This window comes from Bombina bombina, chromosome 6, assembly GCF_027579735.1.
Source record: "Bombina bombina isolate aBomBom1 chromosome 6, aBomBom1.pri, whole genome shotgun sequence".
NCBI classification, from domain to species: Eukaryota; Metazoa; Chordata; class Amphibia; order Anura; family Bombinatoridae; genus Bombina; species Bombina bombina.
Genome location: NC_069504.1, coordinates 526,513,514 through 526,533,266, shown reverse-complemented (window position 1 = coordinate 526,533,266; position 19,753 = coordinate 526,513,514). Strand labels below are relative to the sequence as shown.

The window sequence follows — 19,753 nt, the reverse complement described above, 5'->3', positions numbered from 1 at the left end:
GTAAGGGACGCCATCTTGGATGACGTCATTTAAAGGGAAACTTCATTCTTCAACAGCCATCGGAAGAAGAGGATGCTCCGCGCCGGATGTCTTGAAGATGGACCCGCTCCGCGCCAGATGGATGAAGATAGAAGATGCCGTCTGGATGAAGACTTCTGCCCGCTTGGATGAAAACTTCTGCCGCCTGGATAAGGATGGATGTCCGGTCTTCAAAAACTGTAAGTGGATGGTCGGGGGTTAGTGTTAGTTTTTTTTTTTAAGGGTTTATTGGGTGGGTTTTATTTTTAGCTTGGGGTTTTGGGCAATGTAAAAGAGCTAAATGCTCTTTTAAGGGCAATGCCCATCCAAATACCCTTTTCAGGGCAATGGGGAGCTTAGGTTTATTTAGATATAATTTTATTTGGGTGGTTTGGTTGTGTGGGTGGTGGGTTTTACTGTTGGGGGCTTGTTTGTATTATTTTTTTTACAGGTTAAAGAGCTGATTTCTTTGGGGCAATGCCCTGCAAAAGGCCATTTTAAGGGCCATTGGCAGTTTAGTGTAGGCTAGGGGTTTTTTTTATTTGGGGGGGGGGGCTTTTTATTTTGATAGGGCTATTAGATTAGGAGTAATTTGTTTTTATTTTTGATCATTTCTTTTATTTTGTGTAATTTAGTGTTTTTAATTTTTTTTTGTAATTTTAGATAAATGCATTTTGTTAATTTATTTTATTTTATTGTAATGTTAGGTGTTAGTGTAACTCAGGTTAGGTTTTATTTTACATGTAACTTTGTATTTATTTTAACTAGGTAGCTAGTAAATAGTTAATAACTATTTACTAACTAGTCTACCTAGTTAAAACAAATACAAACTAAGCTGTGAAATAAAAATAAAACCTAAGATAGCTACAATGTAACTATTAGTTATATTGTAGCTATCTTAGGGTTTATTTTACAGGTAAGCATTTAGTTTTAAATAGGAATTATTTAGTTATTAATAGTAAGTTTTATTTAGAATTATTTTAATTATATTAAAGTTAGGGGGTGTTAGGGTTACTTTAGGGTTAGGATTAGATTTAGGGTTACGTTAGTGGTTAATATATTTATTTAGTGTTAGTGATGTGTGAGGTCAGAAGTTTAGGGGTTAATAACTTTAGTATAGTATTGGGGCGGCAGATTGGAGGTTAATAAGTGTAGGTAGGTGGCGGCGACATTCGGGGCGGCAGATTAGGGGTTAATAAATTTATGTAGGTGGCGGCAACATTGGGGGCGGCAGATTAGGGGTTAATAAGTGTAGGCAGGTGGCGGCGACATTGGGGGTGGCAGATTAGGGGTTAATAATTTTATGTAGGTGGTGACGACATTGGGGGCGGCAGATTAGGGGTCAATAAGTGTAGGTAGATGGCGGCGACATTGGGAGCAGCAGATTAGGGATTAATAAGTGTAGGTAGGTGGCGGCGACATTGGGGGCAGCAGATTAGGGGTTAATAAGTGTAATGTAGGTGTCGGCGATGTCGGGGGCGGCAGATTAGGGGTGTTTAGACTCAGTGTTTATGTTAGGGTGTTAGGTTTAAACATACATTTTTTTCCCATAGACATCAATGGGGCTGCGTTACGGAGCTTTACGCTCCGCGATTGCAGGTGTTAGGCTTTTTTTTTTAGCCGGCTCTCCCCATTGATGTCTATGGGGAAATCGTGCACGAGCACGTCAAAACACTGCTTGTATTTGGGTGCGGTATGGAGCTCAACGCAACCATATCGCCCGCACAAGCCGTTTTTTTGCAAACCTGTAATAGCAGTTCTATGAAAGGTGAGCAGTGAAAATAACTTACAAGTTATTAGCGAGCCAGCCGTAACGCAAAACTCGTAATCTGGCTGAGAGTATTGTAAAAAGAAAAATGCAACCCAGATTTAGGAATAGCTAATGTTTTCAAGGTTGTATATTGCTAGAGCATAAACAATTCCAGTGATTGGTGTGCTGTAAAACCCACTTGATGTAAGTCCCAGATGTTTCCCTACTTCTGCACCAACCTTGAGTGTTTGCTTTTGTTTGACAAAGATAAATGTAACTTGTAGCAGTATATGGTTTACTGTTGAGATTAGGTTTGCTTGTGAGCAGGAAGAGTCATGACCTGCAAGTTCCCAACAAATGAAAATATATTTATAATAATCCCTAGCATTTTGGTTGCACTGTGCATATTTCCTATAAGGTATTTTGTTTTGTAGGCTTTTCCATCTGTTTTTCTTTATGGGAACAGGAAAGTGGTTTGCCTTCATATTGTATGTTCCTTTTTATTTAGACTTATTGATGGAGACTGGTTTCCAGTCAATGATATTGTTTGTATTTTAAGGGAGGTTGGATTGTTATTTCTGGTCATGTTTTAGAAGATGTAAGAGCCAGGCTCTTCAGCAACCAGAGTGGGGAACTGTAATTCAGATCATATCTAAATTGGATTAAAGGACCACTCAATGCAGTAGAATTACATATTTAACAAGTACATAATAAAAAGACAATGCAATAGCACTAGATTTCTGTCAAATTTATTTTTTTCTCCAATTTTTCAGCCCCCTGTATCATGTGATAGACATCAGCCAATCACCAACTAGCATAACTATACCTTGTGAGCTTGTGCACATGCTCAGTAGAATCTTGTTTCCCAGAAAGTGTGTATTTAAAAAGAGTGTGAAAAATTTGACAATGGAAGTAAATTGGAAAGTTTCGTAAAACTGCATGCTCTATCTGAATCAAACGTTTATTTTGACTTGAGTGTCCCTTTAAGTACCAGTTTGCTATGTAAAAGGGTAGAGTTACTGTAAGCAAAAGAGAGAAAACACAGGATACATTATAGGTCTATAACCCCACTGTTTATTTATTGGGAAGCCCTCTCATTTGCAAACGCAAGTAAAAATTGGCTCCACCATATAAGGAAATAGGTGGGTGGAGTTTGACTATTGATGAGCAATAGCAACAAAGTTGTTAATCTGTTCTAATAATGTTGAGACTGCTCATGATAATCCATTGGAAGACCGCAGACAAATGTGATAATTAGATTTCTCCAACATAGGTGTGTCCGGTCCACGGCGTCATCCTTACTTGTGGGATATTCTCTTCCCCAACAGGAAATGGCAAAGAGCCCAGCAAAGCTGGTCACATGATCCCTCCTAGGCTCCGCCTACCCCAGTCATTCTCTTTGCCGTTGTACAGGCAACATCTCCACGGAGATGGCTTAGAGTTTTTTAGTGTTTAACTGTAGTTTTTATTATTCAATCAAGAGTTTGTTATTTTGAAATAGTGCTGGTATGTACTATTTACTCAGAAACAGAAAAGAGATGAAGATTTCTGTTTGTATGAGGAAAATGATTTTAGCAACCGTCACTAAAATCCATGGCTGTTCCACACAGGACTGTTGAGAGCAATTAACTTCAGTTGGGGGAACAGTGTGCAGTCTCTTGCTGCTTGAGGTATGACACATTCTAACAAGACGATGTAATGCTGGAAGCTGTCATTTTCCCTATGGGATCCGGTAAGCCATGTTTATTACGATCGTAAATAAGGGCTTCACAAGGGCTTATTAAGACTGTAGACTTTTTCTGGGCTAAATCGATTCATTATTAACACATATTTAGCCTTGAGGAATCATTTTATCTGGGTATTTTGATATAATAATATCGGCAGGCACTGTATTAGACACCTTATTCCTTAGGGGCTTTCCCAAAGCATAAGCAGAGCCTCATTTTCGCGCCGGTGTGGCGCACTTGTTTTTGAGAGGCATGGCATGCAGTCGCATGTGAGAGGAGCTCTGATACTTAGAAAAGACTTTCTGAAGGCGTCATTTGGTATCGTATTCCCCTTTGGGCTTGGTTGGGTCTCAGCAAAGCAGATACCAGGGACTGTAAAGGGGTTAAAGTTTAAAACGGCTCCGGTTCCGTTATTTTAAGGGTTAAAGCTTCCAAATTTGGTGTGCAATACTTTTAAGGCTTTAAGACACTGTGGTGAAAATTTGGTGAATTTTGAACAATTCCTTCATGTTATTTCGCAATTGCAGTAATAAAGTGTGTTCAGTTTAAAATTTAAAGTGACAGTAACGGTTTTATTTTAAAACGTTTTTTGTACTTTGTTATCAAGTTTATGCCTGTTTAACATGTCTGAACTACCAGATAGACTGTGTTCTGAATGTGGGGAAGCCAGAATTCCTATTCATTTAAATAAATGTGATTTATGTGATAATGACAATGATGCCCAAGATGATTCCTCAAGTGAGGGGAGTAAGCATGGTACTGCATCATTCCCTCCTTCGTCTACACGAGTCTTGCCCACTCAGGAGGCCCCTAGTACATCTAGCGCGCCAATACTCCTTACTATGCAACAATTAACGGCTGTAATGGATAATTCTGTCAAAAACATTTTAGCCAAAATGAACACTTATCAGCGTAAGCGCGGCTGCTCTGTTTTAGATACTGAAGAGCATGACGACGCTGATATTAATATTTCTGAAGGGCCCCTAACCCAGTCTGATGGGGCCAGGGAGGTTTTGTCTGAGGGAGAAATTACTGATTCAGGGAACATTTCTCAACAGGCTGAACCTGATGTGATTGCATTTAAATTTAAGTTGGAACATCTCCGCATTCTGCTTAAGGAGGTATTATCCACTCTGGATGATTGTGACAAGTTGGTCATCCCAGAGAAACTATGTAAAATGGACAAGTTCCTAGAGGTGCCGGGGCTCCCAGAAGCTTTTCCTATACCCAAGCGGGTGGCGGACATTGTTAATAAAGAATGGGAAAGGCCCGGTATTCCTTTCGTCCCTCCCCCCATATTTAAAAAATTGTTTCCTATGGTCGACCCCAGAAAGGACTTATGGCAGACAGTCCCCAAGGTCGAGGGAGCGGTTTCCACTTTAAACAAACGCACCACTATACCCATAGAGGATAGTTGTGCTTTCAAAGATCCTATGGATAAAAAATTGGAAGGTTTGCTTAAAAAGATGTTTGTTCAGCAAGGTTACCTTCTACAACCAATTTCATGCATTGTCCCTGTCGCTACAGCCGCATGTTTCTGGTTCGATGATCTGATAAAGGCGGTCGATAGTGATTCTCCTCCTTTTGAGGAGATTATGGACAGAATCAATGCTCTCAAATTGGCGAATTCTTTCACCCTAGACGCCACTTTGCAATTGGCTAGGTTAGCGGCTAAGAATTCTGGGTTTGCTATTGTGGCGCGCAGAGCGCTTTGGTTGAAATCTTGGTCGGCTGATGCGTCTTCCAAGAACAAGCTACTTAACATTCCTTTCAAGGGGAAAACGCTGTTTGGCCCTGACTTGAAAGAGATTATCTCTGATATCACTGGGGGTAAGGGCCACGCCCTTCCTCAGGATCGGCCTTTCAAGGCAAAAAATAAACCTAATTTTCGTCCCTTTCGTAGAAACGGACCAGCCCAAGGTGCTACGTCCTCTAAGCAAGAGGGTAATACTTCTCAAGCCAAGCCAGCTTGGAGACCAATGCAAGGCTGGAACAAGGGAAAGCAGGCCAAGAAACCTGCCACTGCTACCAAGACAGCATGAAATGTTGGCCCCCGATCCGGGACCGGATCTGGTGGGGGGCAGACTCTCTCTCTTCGCTCAGGCTTGGGCAAGAGATGTTCTGGATCCTTGGGCGCTAGAAATAGTCTCCCAAGGTTATCTTCTGGAATTCAAGGGACTTCCCCCAAGGGGGAGGTTCCACAGGTCTCAGTTGTCTTCAGACCACATAAAAAGACAGGCATTCTTACATTGTGTAGAAGACCTGTTAAAAATGGGAGTGATTCATCCTGTTCCATTAAGAGAACAAGGGATGGGGTTCTACTCCAATCTGTTCATAGTTCCCAAAAAAGAGGGAACGTTCAGACCAATCTTAGATCTCAAGATCTTAAACAAGTTTCTCAAGGTTCCATCGTTCAAGATGGAAACCATTCGAACTATTCTTCCTTCCATCCAGGAAGGTCAATTCATGACCACGGTGGATTTAAAGGATGCGTATCTACATATTCCTATCCACAAGGAACATCATCGGTTCCTAAGGTTCGCATTCCTGGACAAACATTACCAGTTTGTGGCGCTTCCTTTCGGATTAGCCACTGCTCCAAGGATTTTCACAAAGGTACTAGGGTCCCTTCTAGCTGTGCTAAGACCAAGGGGCATTGCTGTAGTACCTTACTTGGACGACATTCTGATTCAAGCGTCGTCCCTTCCTCAAGCAAAGGCTCACACGGACATTGTCCTGGCCTTTCTCAGATCTCACGGATGGAAAGTGAACGTGGAAAAGAGTTCTCTATCCCCGTCAACAAGGGTTCCCTTCTTGGGAACAATAATAGACTCCTTAGAAATGAGGATTTTTCTGACAGAGGCCAGAAAAACAAAACTTCTAGACTCTTGTCGGATACTTCATTCCGTTCCTCTTCCTTCCATAGCTCAGTGCATGGAAGTGATCGGGTTGATGGTAGCGGCAATGGACATAGTTCCTTTTGCGCGCGTTCATCTAAGACCATTACAACTGTGCATGCTCAGTCAGTGGAATGGGGACTATACAGACTTGTCTCCGAAGATACAAGTAAATCAGAGGACCAGAGACTCACTCCGTTGGTGGCTGTCCCTGGACAACCTGTCACAAGGGATGACATTCCGCAGACCAGAGTGGGTCATTGTCACGACCGACGCCAGTCTGATGGGCTGGGGCGCGGTCTGGGGATCCCTGAAAGCTCAGGGTCTTTGGTCTCGGGAAGAATCTCTTCTACCGATAAATATTCTGGAACTGAGAGCGATATTCAATGCTCTCAAGGCTTGGCCTCAGCTAGCGAGGGCCAAGTTCATACGGTTTCAATCAGACAACATGACAACTGTTGCGTACATCAACCATCAGGGGGGAACAAGGAGTTCCCTAGCGATGGAAGAAGTGACCAAAATCATTCTATGGGCGGAGTCTCACTCCTGCCACCTGTCTGCTATCCACATCCCAGGAGTGGAAAATTGGGAAGCGGATTTTCTGAGTCGTCAGACATTGCATCCGGGGGAGTGGGAACTCCATCCGGAAATCTTTGCCCTAGTCACTCAGCTGTGGGGCATTCCAGACATGGATCTGATGGCCTCTCGTCAGAACTTCAAAGTTCCTTGCTACGGGTCCAGATCCAGGGATCCCAAGGCGGCTCTAGTGGATGCACTAGTAGCACCTTGGACCTTCAAACTAGCTTATGTGTTCCCGCCGTTTCCTCTCATCCCCAGGCTGGTAGCCAGGATCAATCAGGAGAGGGCGTTGGTGATCTTGATAGCTCCTGCGTGGCCACGCAGGACTTGGTATGCAGATCTGGTGAATATGTCATCGGCTCCACCTTGGAAGCTACCTTTGAGACGAGACCTTCTTGTTCAGGGTCCGTTCGAACATCCGAATCTGGTTTCACTCCAGCTGACTGCTTGGAGATTGAACGCTTGATTTTATCGAAGCGAGGGTTCTCAGATTCTGTTATCGATACTCTTGTTCAGGCCAGAAAGCCTGTAACTAGAAAGATTTACCACAAAATTTGGATAAAATATATCTGTTGGTGTGAATCTAAAGGATTCCCTTGGGACAAGGTTAAGATTCCTAGGATTCTATCCTTCCTTCAAGAAGGATTGGAAAAAGGATTATCTGCAAGTTCCCTGAAGGGACAGATTTCTGCCTTGTCGGTGTTACTTCACAAAAAACTGGCTGCTGTGCCAGATGTTCAAGCCTTTGTTCAGGCTCTGGTTAGAATTAAGCCTGTTTACAAACCTTTGACTCCTCCTTGGAGTCTCAATTTAGTTCTTTCAGTTCTTCAGGGGGTTCCGTTTGAACCCTTGCATTCCGTTGATATTAAGTTATTATCTTGGAAAGTTTTGTTTTTAGTTGCAATTTCTTCTGCCAGAAGAGTTTCAGAATTATCTGCTCTGCAGTGTTCTCCTCCTTATCTGGTGTTCCATGCAGATAAGGTGGTTTTACGTACTAAACCTGGTTTTCTTCCAAAAGTTGTTTCTAACAAAAACATTAACCAGGAGATTATCGTACCTTCTCTGTGTCCGAAACCAGTTTCAAAGAAGGAACGTTTGTTGCACAATTTGGATGTTGTTCGCGCTCTAACATTCTATTTAGATGCTACAAAGGATTTTAGACAAACATCTTCCTTGTTTGTTGTTTATTCCGGTAAAAGGAGAGGTCAAAAAGCAACTTCTACCTCTCTTTCTTTTTGGATTAAAAGCATCATCAGATTGGCTTACGAGACTGCCGGACGGCAGCCTCCCGAAAGAATCACAGCTCATTCCACTAGGGCTGTGGCTTCCACATGGGCCTTCAAGAACGAGGCTTCTGTTGATCAGATATGTAGGGCAGCGACTTGGTCTTCACTGCACACTTTTACCAAATTTTACAAGTTTGATACTTTTGCTTCTTCTGAGGCTATTTTTGGGAGAAAGGTTTTGCAAGCCGTGGTGCCTTCCATTTAGGTGACCTGATTTGCTCCCTCCCTTCATCCGTGTCCTAAAGCTTTGGTATTGGTTCCCACAAGTAAGGATGACGCCGTGGACCGGACACACCTATGTTGGAGAAAACAGAATTTATGTTTACCTGATAAATTACTTTCTCCAACGGTGTGTCCGGTCCACGGCCCGCCCTGGTTTTTTTAATCAGGTCTGATAATTTATTTTCTTTAACTACAGTCACCACGGTACCATATGGTTTCTCCTATGCAAATATTCCTCCTTAACGTCGGTCGAATGACTGGGGTAGGCGGAGCCTAGGAGGGATCATGTGACCAGCTTTGCTGGGCTCTTTGCCATTTCCTGTTGGGGAAGAGAATATCCCACAAGTAAGGATGACGCCGTGGACCGGGCACACCGTTGGAGAAAGTAATTTATCAGGTAAACATAAATTCTGTTTTTTTGCATGGATAATCATATAGTGAGAAGTGGGCATAGGTTTAAAGAGTAATAATTCTGATGAAGTATAACATTTTATTTGTACTCTAGATTGTCTCTTTTAACCAGGTTTTAAAATATCTTTAGAAAATAAAAAGACAATCATCAATTATTTTCCAGTTTGTCATTATTCAAGGGAGGGTGGCTTGTCTACTTAATATACCAGAGAAAAAATTATAACACTTATATATTCTTATATTGGTAAGGGCACATTTATAATAAACAAATAGAGAGAAATAAATCATGTCTTGCTAAATCTAACAGTAGCTGTCATGTTATCACTATTGATATGATGTGTAGTGTTAAAGTGTATGGAACTTCTGGGAATTGTAAATCAGGACTTTGGTAAATGACCGTATATATTGAGACAAAAAATTCCCTTAATCCATCTTGAATTTTTTTGTATGCTAGGTTTCTAGAGGTGTTTCTTTTATACTGTCATTCTGCCGGCCAGTGGTTTGCAATTGAAGAGTGCATGACTGGAGAGTTTCGCAAGTACAACAACAACAACGGAGATGAGAGCGTGCCGACTAATATGTTGGAGGAAACCATGCTTGCTTTCAGTCACTGGACATTTGAATATACAAGAGGGGAGCTTCTGGTGCTTGACTTACAAGGTATGATGTTAATTATAAATATTTTTGAGTTAAAAAAGAGCCAAGGAACGGAAAGCTTTACTGTAAATTGAAACTGTGCTGCTATTTCTTTCCCTTAATATTTTTTTTCTAGCTGCATAGTATTTGTGTTTGTCCACTGAAAGCAACAACCATAATGAACATATTATTACCTAAGTATTGGCCCTGCAACAGATAGATGTTGTCATTATACATTAAGGGGAAACTATTTTTGCAGTTCATTTTCCCTTTAAGAAAGACAAAAAAGGAGGCATCAGATGTTTTATTTTTGTAGGACTTTATGATTGCATTTGTGTTTGTAGTAGAGAATTTTTTTTCCCCATCAGATTGTGAGAGTCTAAAAGATGAGGGATTACACTCCCTATCTACTAGGAGGAGGCAAAACACTCATACCAGTGCTTTGAATCCCCCCCCACTCTCCCAGAATCCTAGTCAAATTTTTGCCTCCTTGATGCTGTGAGGTGAATTCAGTAGTGCTGATCTGCAAAATACAGAAATGGATTTTTTAACCTACTTGAGACCCTATTTCTTCCTCATAGCACACCGACTAGTCACATGAACATGTACAAATTATTCACATAGCCTGGGAACATATATTTACACACCACATAACTTCAATTACAGTGTGGGCTTATTTTGGGCATTTTTATAATTTCTTTCTAATGGCATTCATTCATTACCTATGGGAAATACTTTACCTGGCCACCAGGAGGAGGCAAAGACCACCCCAGACAAAGGATTAAAATATCCCTTCCTCTACACTTCCAGTAGTTGTTTGCCTCACGTCACTGGAGGTAGGCAGAGAGAGGTGCCCTGCTGAAGTTTATGGATTATATCCCTCAAGAGAGAGCAGGGGAGCTATTAGTAGCCATGTAATTCTCTAAGTAGAGTTTTAGTGTATGTTAGCTGCTGGATGTCGCGGGGTAGTTCTAATGCCTACTTCCAGTATACTTATGCTATCCTTTCTCTTAGGCAACCAGTGTTAGTTACACTGATTTTCCTTGTGTCACAGGTCCCTGTCAGGATAAAGATTGCTAATGTCAGACCTGGGACTGCTGCAAACCATCTAGGAGAACAGATGGGTGAGTCATTTACTTTATCATGTACCTTCTCCATTATACTGGCTAGTTGCCATGTTTTAAGGAATGCAGTTATGGTACTTATATTCTGGACCTAGTACCCCTGCTTTACGGCGAGTAGCCTGTTTGTTTTTGCGGGAAGTAATGGCTACTGCCTTTATTACAGGTGGAGATTTGGGCTTAATTGATGAGGTTGTTGGTACTCAGCTCATGCCTTTTATGTGGGAGAGTAAAGGGGACTTTATAGGGGAGTTATATGACTAAAGCAGCCCTTGTCTCTGCTTTTGATTCACATATCCTTGCTTCTCGCTTTGCTGCATGTCTAGATACAAACCGGTTTTACGGCTTCCTAGTGGCCCTCAATCGGTCCTGAATATCTTGGAGGAGGTTAATATACGATTTTGCAGCGATTAAGTTAAGACTCTTCCCGCCACAGGATCGTCTTGGTATAGTCTCTATGACTCTGTAGAGGTCGGGACACAGGTGCACACACACAGCCCTTTTATACATTGTACGCTGTTTGTGATAGCACGCCTTTTCCTCTCCACTTCGTTTTTACGAATGTAGCATGTATACTCAGATGGGGCTTAGATTGCTTTGTGAGCTGCTTGTTTCCTATGGATTGTGGCTGTCGACCTTTAGCGCATTGGTAATGGGAAGAACTTAACGCTCTTTTTCCAGCCACTGGAGTTTGGCACCATTACTCCATAGTGTTACCAGCTTCCTTCTATGTAGGTACTAACTACACAATAGTGTACCGATATGGAGGGGACTGTGATAATGTTTATATACATACTGAATTCTCCACAAAGTGGGATTTTATTATGTGCTTTATTTTATGTAGCCGTTATGTCTGTTATCTCTGAGGGCAGCAGATAGATGTATTTAGGAGTCACACCACTAGATTACGATGCACTCTAAAAGGGCAGCTTTACCAGGGGTTCACCTTTTTTTATACATTATATAGAATCTGTGTTGTCATTTCCAGGTATTAAAATATAATATTCCCTATTGGGGATAGCTTATATGGTGGTTTACAGCGTCACCAGAGCCTTTCCTTTTCCTATCACAGTAGGTATCCATATCTGATGGATGTTTGAATTACCTGTTTTTAGGTATCCAAAATGCTTTCTACAGTGGTCTATCTGCATTATGATGCGAACCTGATTTCTTTCCTATAATATGGTAAGTCCACGGAGTCCTCAATTACTGTTGGGAATATCACTCCTGGCCAGCAGGAGGAGGCAAAGAACACCACAGCAAAGCTGTTAAGTATCACTCCCCTTCCCACAATCCCCAGTCATTCTCTTTACCTTCAGTGCAAGGAGGAGGTGAAGCTAGGTGTCTGTTGATGATTTTTCTACAATCAAGATTTTATTATTTTAAAGCCAGAGCAGGCTTGCTCTGATATTTCCTGACAAATCTGGGTATAGCTGCACTCCACGTTAGTCTCTTCAGTAGGGCTGTGGTAGCTTTCAAGCAGTTAGGAACTTGTGGGGTGGGCCTCACTACGCTTTCCTAACTGGTTGCTGCCCTTACATAGAAAGCCAGAGTAGGTTTACTCTGTCCTCTCTTGTGTTCACAGGTCTCTGTGAGGAGTGGCTTCCTCTCATACCGGGCGAGCTGTCCTCCTGCCGGACGGCCTGAGGTGCAGGTAAGTGCCATTTTGTTGTTTTATATAGAAGACACAGGACTTTGGCACTAAAATCAGTAACTGCATTTTATTGGGGACTAATTGTCCTGTTTTTCAAGCAGGTTCAATAGGCAAGAAGCAGGCACTGGGGCTTTGAGAGGGGTTAAACGTATGGGGAGAACCTAGGTAGTCTAACTAAGGTGATTCAGTATATTTTAATCCGGAGTGTTTTGGATAGGTCTGGACATGTCTCCGTTTAGACAACTAATTCCTGAGACATGTTCATGGAGCGCTTTTGTGGTAAAATTTGTTTGCATATATTATTATGGCCGTTGGGACCGCCTCTCCAATGCTTAGGGAAGAGGGTCCATCTCTGTGGCGGTTAAGTTTTCCCTAAATGTGCGCTTTTATTTTATTAATGTAACTGATAGCGGAAGTGCTGCTACATCAAGCTCTTCAGTGGTGCTGTTAATAATAATCACTGCAGACTTCGGTTTTGAGGTGTAGAGTAGCCTGTGTCTGTCAGATTGTCTTACATCTCATTTATTTAGCATTGCTTCGCTAAAAATCTTTTTTTTCAAGATGGATCAAGAGTCTTTGATCCCTGCTCAATGCAAGCTTTGTCTAGGTGGACAAGTTGAACCCCCTTTACCTTTTTGTTCTGATTGTATTGAGAGAACTTCAATGTAAAAGGATAGACTGAGATCTGTCTCAGAAGGCAAGAGACTCTCTTTCCTGGTGGCTGTCTCAAGAACATCTGTCTCAGGGGACATGCTTCCGGAAACCCTCATGGGTGATTGTGACCACGGACGCCAGCCTGGTGGGCTAGGGAGCAGTCTGGGACTCATTGAAAGCACAAAGACTTTGGTCTCAGGAGGAATCTGCTCTTCCCATAAACATTTTGGAGTTGAGAGCGATTTTCAATGCCTTGATGGCTTGGCCTCAACTGGCCTTAGCCCAGTTTATCAGGTTTCAGTCAGACAACATAACCTCAGTGGCTTACATCAACCACCAGGGGGGAACTCAAAGTTCCTTAGCCATGAAGGAGGTGGCTCGGATTATTTAATGGGATGAAGCTCACCATTGCTGTCTATCTGCCATCCACATTCCGGGAGTGGACAACTGGGGAGCGGATTTCCTGAGCAGACAGACTTTTCATCCCGGGGAGTGGGAACTCCATCCGGAGGTGTTTTACAGGTTAACCATCAAATGGGGAGTACCGGAATTGGATCTGATGGCATCTCGTCAGAACACCAAACCCCCAAGGTACAGTTCAAAGTAAAGGCATCCTCAGGCCTTCCTGATAGATGCTCTGGCAGTTCCTTGGAGTTTCAGGTTGACATGCCTATTTCCTCCGTTTGCTCTCCTTCCGCGAGTCATTGCTCCTATCCAGCAGGAGAGTGCGTCTATGATTCTAATAGCTCCTGCATGGCCTCGCAGGGTCTGGTATGCAGACTTGGTGGAAATGTCATCTCTACCACCGTGGAGACTTCCTCTGAGGAAGGGCCTTCTACTTCAGGGTCCTTTTCTTAATCCAAATCTCATTTCTCTGAAACTGACTGCCTGGAGATTGAACGCTTAATTTTATCCAAGTGTGGATTTTCTGAGTTGGTCATTGAGACCATGATTCAGGCTCGTAAGCCTGTTACTAGAAAGATTTACCATAAGATATGGCGTAAATATCTTTATTGGTGTGAATCCAAGGGTTACAACAGGCTCCGTTTGAGCCAATGCATTCCGTAGATATTAAATTGTAATCTTGGAAGGTTTTGTTTCTTATAGCTATATCTTGTGCTCAGAGAGTTTCTGAACTTTCAGCTTTGCAGTGAGATTCGCCTTATCTTATATTTCATGCGCATAAGGCAGTCCTCTGTGCATAGTTTGGTTTTCTTCCGAGTGTTGTCTGAGACAGAAATATTAATCAAGAGATTGTGGTTCCTTCTCTGTGTCCTAATCCTTCTTCTAATAAGGAACATCTGTTACACAACCTGCAGATTGTGCATGCTCTTAAATTTTATTTGCAGGTGATTTTTGTCAGTCTTTTGCATTGTTTGTTTGTTTTTCTGGGAAACATGAAGGTCAGAAAGCTACTGCTACTTCTCTTTCTTTCTGGTTGAGAAGTATTATTCGTTTGGCTTATGAGACTGCTGGTCAGCAGCCTCCTGAGAGAATTACAGCTCATTCCACCAGGGCTGTTTCTTCTTCTTGTGCTTTCAAGAATAAAGCTTCTGTTGAGCAGATTTGCAAGACTGCAACTTGGTCTTTTATAAATTTGATACTTTTGCCTCGGCTGAGGCTTCTTTTGGGAGAAAGGTTCTTCAAGCAGTGGTGCCTTCCGTTTAGGTATACCTGTCTTGTCCCTCCCTAGTCCTTCGTGTCCTTTAGCTTGGGTATTGGTTCCCAACAGTAATTAAGGACTCTGTGGACTCACCATATCTTAGGAAAGAAAACAAAATTTATGCTTACCTGATAAATTTCTTTCTTTTCGGATATGGTGAGTCCACGGCCCACCCTGTATTGTTAAGACAGTTTTTTGACTAAACTTCCATTTTCTTTCGGTCGAATGACTGGGGATTGTGGGAAGGGTAATGATACTTAACAGCTTTGCTGTGGTTTTCTTTGCCTCCTCCTGCTGGCTAGGAGTAATATTTCCAACCGTAATTGAAGACTCTGTGGATTCACCATATCCGGAAAGAAAGAAATGTATCAGGTAAGCATAAATTTTATTTTTTGGTGATCACCCTTAGCAGAGATTACACATATGAGAGATATTCATCTCTAGGGGTTTATAACTGTATTATCCATTATGATACCATACATGAATTTATCATTAGTGCTTTCCCTTTTCTCAGATAAGACCATAATTATATCTGATGGTCTCTTAATATTACCAGGAGTTATTAATTTCTCTATTACAATGAATCATTTTATTAGATGGTTCCTAATCTTGCCAGTGCTGAAACACTAGTCATGCTCAGAGGATAAGATATCTGGGATTTAATATATTACCAAAATTATTCCTATTCAGTTTATAAGCATCTCTGGTGGTTTGATAGCATTAGAATGCTTAAATAACACTTTCACTTGTATAGTGGCTTTCCTGCATCACCAGTGACTAATATTTTGCTTCTGGGACAGAGGTTTATATACAGTACATCTAGGGCTAATGCACACATATGGTGGTGTGTCAACATCACTAGTACTCAATTGTTTATTATTTATTATGAGGAATTCAGAGGTAGTTTAGTATCAGTTCCTCTGGTTCAACATGCTCTCCTATTAGGTTGAGATAATAAACCAACAGTGATTTACAAACATTCCTATTTATTTCTTATATTTAAGCAAAAATTAGCTGTGTTTTCTTACCACTTCCATGGTTTAGATGTTATTTATTTCAGAGATATCTGGTTTATAGCATTCCTCTGCTTACATATTCTTATTTTTCATATGGAAAATAGACATAACTGGTAGTTTTTAATATTACCACTGTTTACATATATATATATATATATATATATATATATCTTATAAAAGCAGACATATTTGTGTTTTAATAGCATTTCCAATGCTCACACATTATTATTGGGATTACAAAATGAATCCAATGTCTACACCTACTTTTTCTCACATATAGCTTAAACATATCTGGTGATTTATTTTCATCACCACTGCATTATACTTATTTCTGATATTGGATATACAGTGATCAACATGCCTTTTTTGTTTTGATACATCCTTTGTTTTTCTCTGTTACCCCCAGTAGTTGAACATAATTATTTTCTTGAGTAGGAAATTAGTATTCCTGGAAGTCCTAGTACAATATTTGTTTTTTATATATACTTCTTTCTTTCTTTCTTATAAAGAAGTCTAGCATATACTTCCAATGTTAATGTGATTTACTTCTTATAGATGATCCTCATGGCTCATTCTTACCAGTCCTGGATTGGCTTGGATTCATATTCAATATTGGTCCTACCTTACTCTCCGAATGCTTAAAATTTGAATCCGACTATAGAAGCTTACTTTGAATTATGGAGAATTTTTTTTCTCTGGAGTGTGCATATGGGGTCCTCTGGGAGCTCTAGGGACCTAACATCCGGTGGGAGAGACTTTTCTGGTTGCTTTCTAAAAATGAGGGCTATCTTTCTCAATCTACCATCATGTACTCGGCTGAGTTCTGTTGGTTCTTTCCAACTCCTATGGTCATCTTTTCTCTTGCAAGATGTATCAAGTCCACGGATTCTAGGAGGATAGAAAAACAAGGGGCGCCAACATAGTGTGAATCAGTTTGGAAAACTGGAAAACAGTAGTTATAATAAAATCTACTCACAAGTGGAGTGGCACCTAGAACCAACTGGGTGCATACAGGCAGGCTGACATTCAGGACCAGCAGTCAGTACGCTGGGGGTCTCACCCGGGAGACCTGTGGGTGGGTCAGATGAGGTAGATGGAGTCGGCTGTGTGTCGTCTGGTGAGCCGGATCGCCACTGTGGAAGTCCAAAGGTCTGTGTTGTTTATCCCAAAAGGGTAGCTGCTCACACGATCAGCCTTGTTTCCAAACGAGTTTCCAATATCAGTGTATGGAACAAAGGGATAAAAACCAAACTGGGTATAACCACTGCAAACTGTGGTAATATTAAAAAGGCACAGAAAACCGGGTCTGTCTAAAAACAAGTATTTAATTGCTACGCGTTTCTCAGTCCGTAAAGGACCGTTTCCTCAGGCATATACAAAGGTGTTCAACAGGCTACCATTTATACCTGACAGTGACCCGGAATCAAAATGTGGAGGTCATCTCCAAAGAATTGACAATAAAATGTTAAAAAACAAAAATACAATAAAAAATGGAACATGTATCAAAATTGTGTTTGAGCAGCAATCAGATAATATATTCATATCATGAAAAAACAAAAAACAAAAAGAACAAACATAAAAACAGCATGTATTTGCATTGATGAGTAACACCTGTGATAGTGTTTCTGAAAAAAAAAAAAGCTAAACCTGTGTATGTATCCTATACTATAGATAAACATGTTGTCACCTCAAAAGACTATTGGGTTATATGAAAATAAGATCCCAATGGTGACTATTGTTTAGTGTGCAAAACAAATCTGTATATAATCAATAAAGAATATATATAAACTAGAAAAAATATATATATGTTTTCCTCTGGGTTGGGCTCGAACCCTTGACCTTGTGTATGCTAGGCTTTTACTGGTCTAAAAGAGCTATTCAGATATGACAACAAATGAGATTGATATCACTCGTAATATACCAAACAATAGTAGATAATATGGATGTATTAGAAATATGAGTTTGCAGAAAACATTGTTCTTGTAAAGAGCCCTCATATCTTATATTCTAGAAAACAAAAATAAGATGGTTATGGTCGATAGATTCTAGATAGAACAAGAAAAATGGTCTTTTATGTATCTAGATAATGATTTAAGGAACGCTATCTCAAACTAGCGGTCCCAAATATAAATTAAATATCTATGTAAATGTTGAAGGTGTTGGATGATGATTAAATGAAAGAATATAGCAATCCTTGTTTGGAGAGATATAAATACGCTATATGCTAGCTGTTGTAATACTGGTAAAAAAAAGTGATGTAAAAATGGTAAAAAAATGGTTCATGGAAAAAACCTATTGAGAAATATTAGAAAATTGTATATATTAAAAAAACTAATGATATACTGCTAAAAAGTGTGTATATATAAAAAGAACCTTCGTTTAAAGCACGGATTCATCCAATACTTGTGGGATATTCTCCTTCCCAACAGGAAGTGGCAAAGAGAGTACCCACAGCAGAGCTGTCTATATAGCTCCTCCCCTAACTCCACCCCCCAGTCATTCTCTCTGCCGGCTCTAAGCAATGAGGAAGGGTAAAGTGATTGTGGTGACAAAATATTAGTTTTATTTCTCCAACATAGGTGTGTCCGGTCCACGGCGTCATCCTTGCTTGTGGGATATTCTCCTCCCCAACAGGAAATGGCAAAGAGCCCAGCAAAGCTGGCCATATAGTCCCTCCTAGGCTCCGCCTACCCCAGTCATTCTCTTTGCCGTTGCACAGGCAACATCTCCACGGAGATGGCTTAGAGTTTTTTGGTGTTTAAATGTAGTTTTTGTTCTTCAATCAAGAGTTTGTTATTTTAAAATAGTGCTGGTATGTACTATTTACTCTGAAACAGAAAAGAGATGAAGATTTCTGTTTGTAAGAGGAAAATGATTTTAGCAACCGTTACTAAAATCGATAGCTGTTTCCACACAGGACTGTTGAGATGAAGTAACTTCAGTTGGGGGAAACAGTGGGCAGACTTTGCTGCTTGAGGTATGACACATTTCTAACAAGACTCGGTAATGCTGGAAGCTGTCATTTTCCCTATGGGAACCGGTAAGCCATTTTCTTAGTTTAAGTAAAAGAATAAAGGGCTTCATTAGGGCTTAAAAAACTGGTAGACATTTTTCTGGGCTAAAACGATTACTTTACTAAGTATATTTGGCAGATTATTACTTTTAATAGTTGTTAAATCTTGGGGATTGTTTTAATAAAAACGGCAGGCACTGTATTGGACACCTTTTTCACTGGGGGCCTTTTCTAGTCATAGACAGAGCCTCATTTTCGCGCCTCTAATGCGCAGTTGTTTTTGGAAAGCATGGCATGCAGATGCATGTGTGAGGAGCTAAGAACCACTGAAAAAGCTTATAGAAGCCATCATTTGGTATCGTATTCCCCTCTGGGCTTGGTTGGGTCTCAGCAAAGCAGATACCTGGGACTGTATAGGGGTTAAATGTAAAAACGGCTCCGGTTCCGTTATTTTAAGGGTTAAAGCTTTCAAATTTGGTGTGCAATACTTTTAAGGCTTTAAGTTACTGTGGTGAAATTTTGGTGAATTTTGAACAATTCCTTCATACTTTTTCACATATTCAGTAATAAAGTGTGTTCAGTTTAAAATTTAAAGGGACAGTAACGGTTTTATTGTAAAACGTTTTTTGTGCTTTGTTGACAAGTTTAAGCCTGTTTAATATGTCTGAACCATCAGATAACGATGTTCTATATGTATGAAAGCCAATGTGTCTCCCCATTTAAATATATGTGATATATTTGTGTCATAATGTCCAAACAAAGTAGGGATAATAATGCCATAGATATGATATTGCCCAAGATGATTCCTCTAATGAGGGGAGTAAGCATGGTACTGCATCATCCCCTTCTGTGTCTACACCAGTTTTGCCCACACAAGAGGCCCCTAGTACATCTAGTGCGCCAATACTTATTACCATACAACAATTAATGGCTGTAATGGATAATTCTATTGCATGCATTTTTTCCAAAATGCCTACTTATCAGAGAAAGCGTGATTGCTCTGTTTTAAACACTGAAGAGCAAAAGGACGCTGATGATATCTGTTCTGACATACCCTCACACCTATCTGAAGGGGCCAGGAGGGAGGTTTTGTCTGAGGGAGAAAT

The 19,753-nt window shown here is 40.8% G+C and overlaps 1 protein-coding gene across 1 annotated transcript in view; it reads left to right on the top strand.

The window, feature by feature from the left end:
* TRPM7 (transient receptor potential cation channel subfamily M member 7) overlaps nt 1–19,753 on the top strand; it is a 626,812-nt gene that overhangs the window by 581,802 nt on the left and 25,257 nt on the right. Inside the window, exon 36 of the mRNA XM_053717440.1 lies at nt 9,345–9,550. Within this exon, the coding sequence (XP_053573415.1) occupies nt 9,345–9,550 (206 nt within the window). The remainder of the gene's footprint in view (nt 1–9,344; nt 9,551–19,753) is intronic.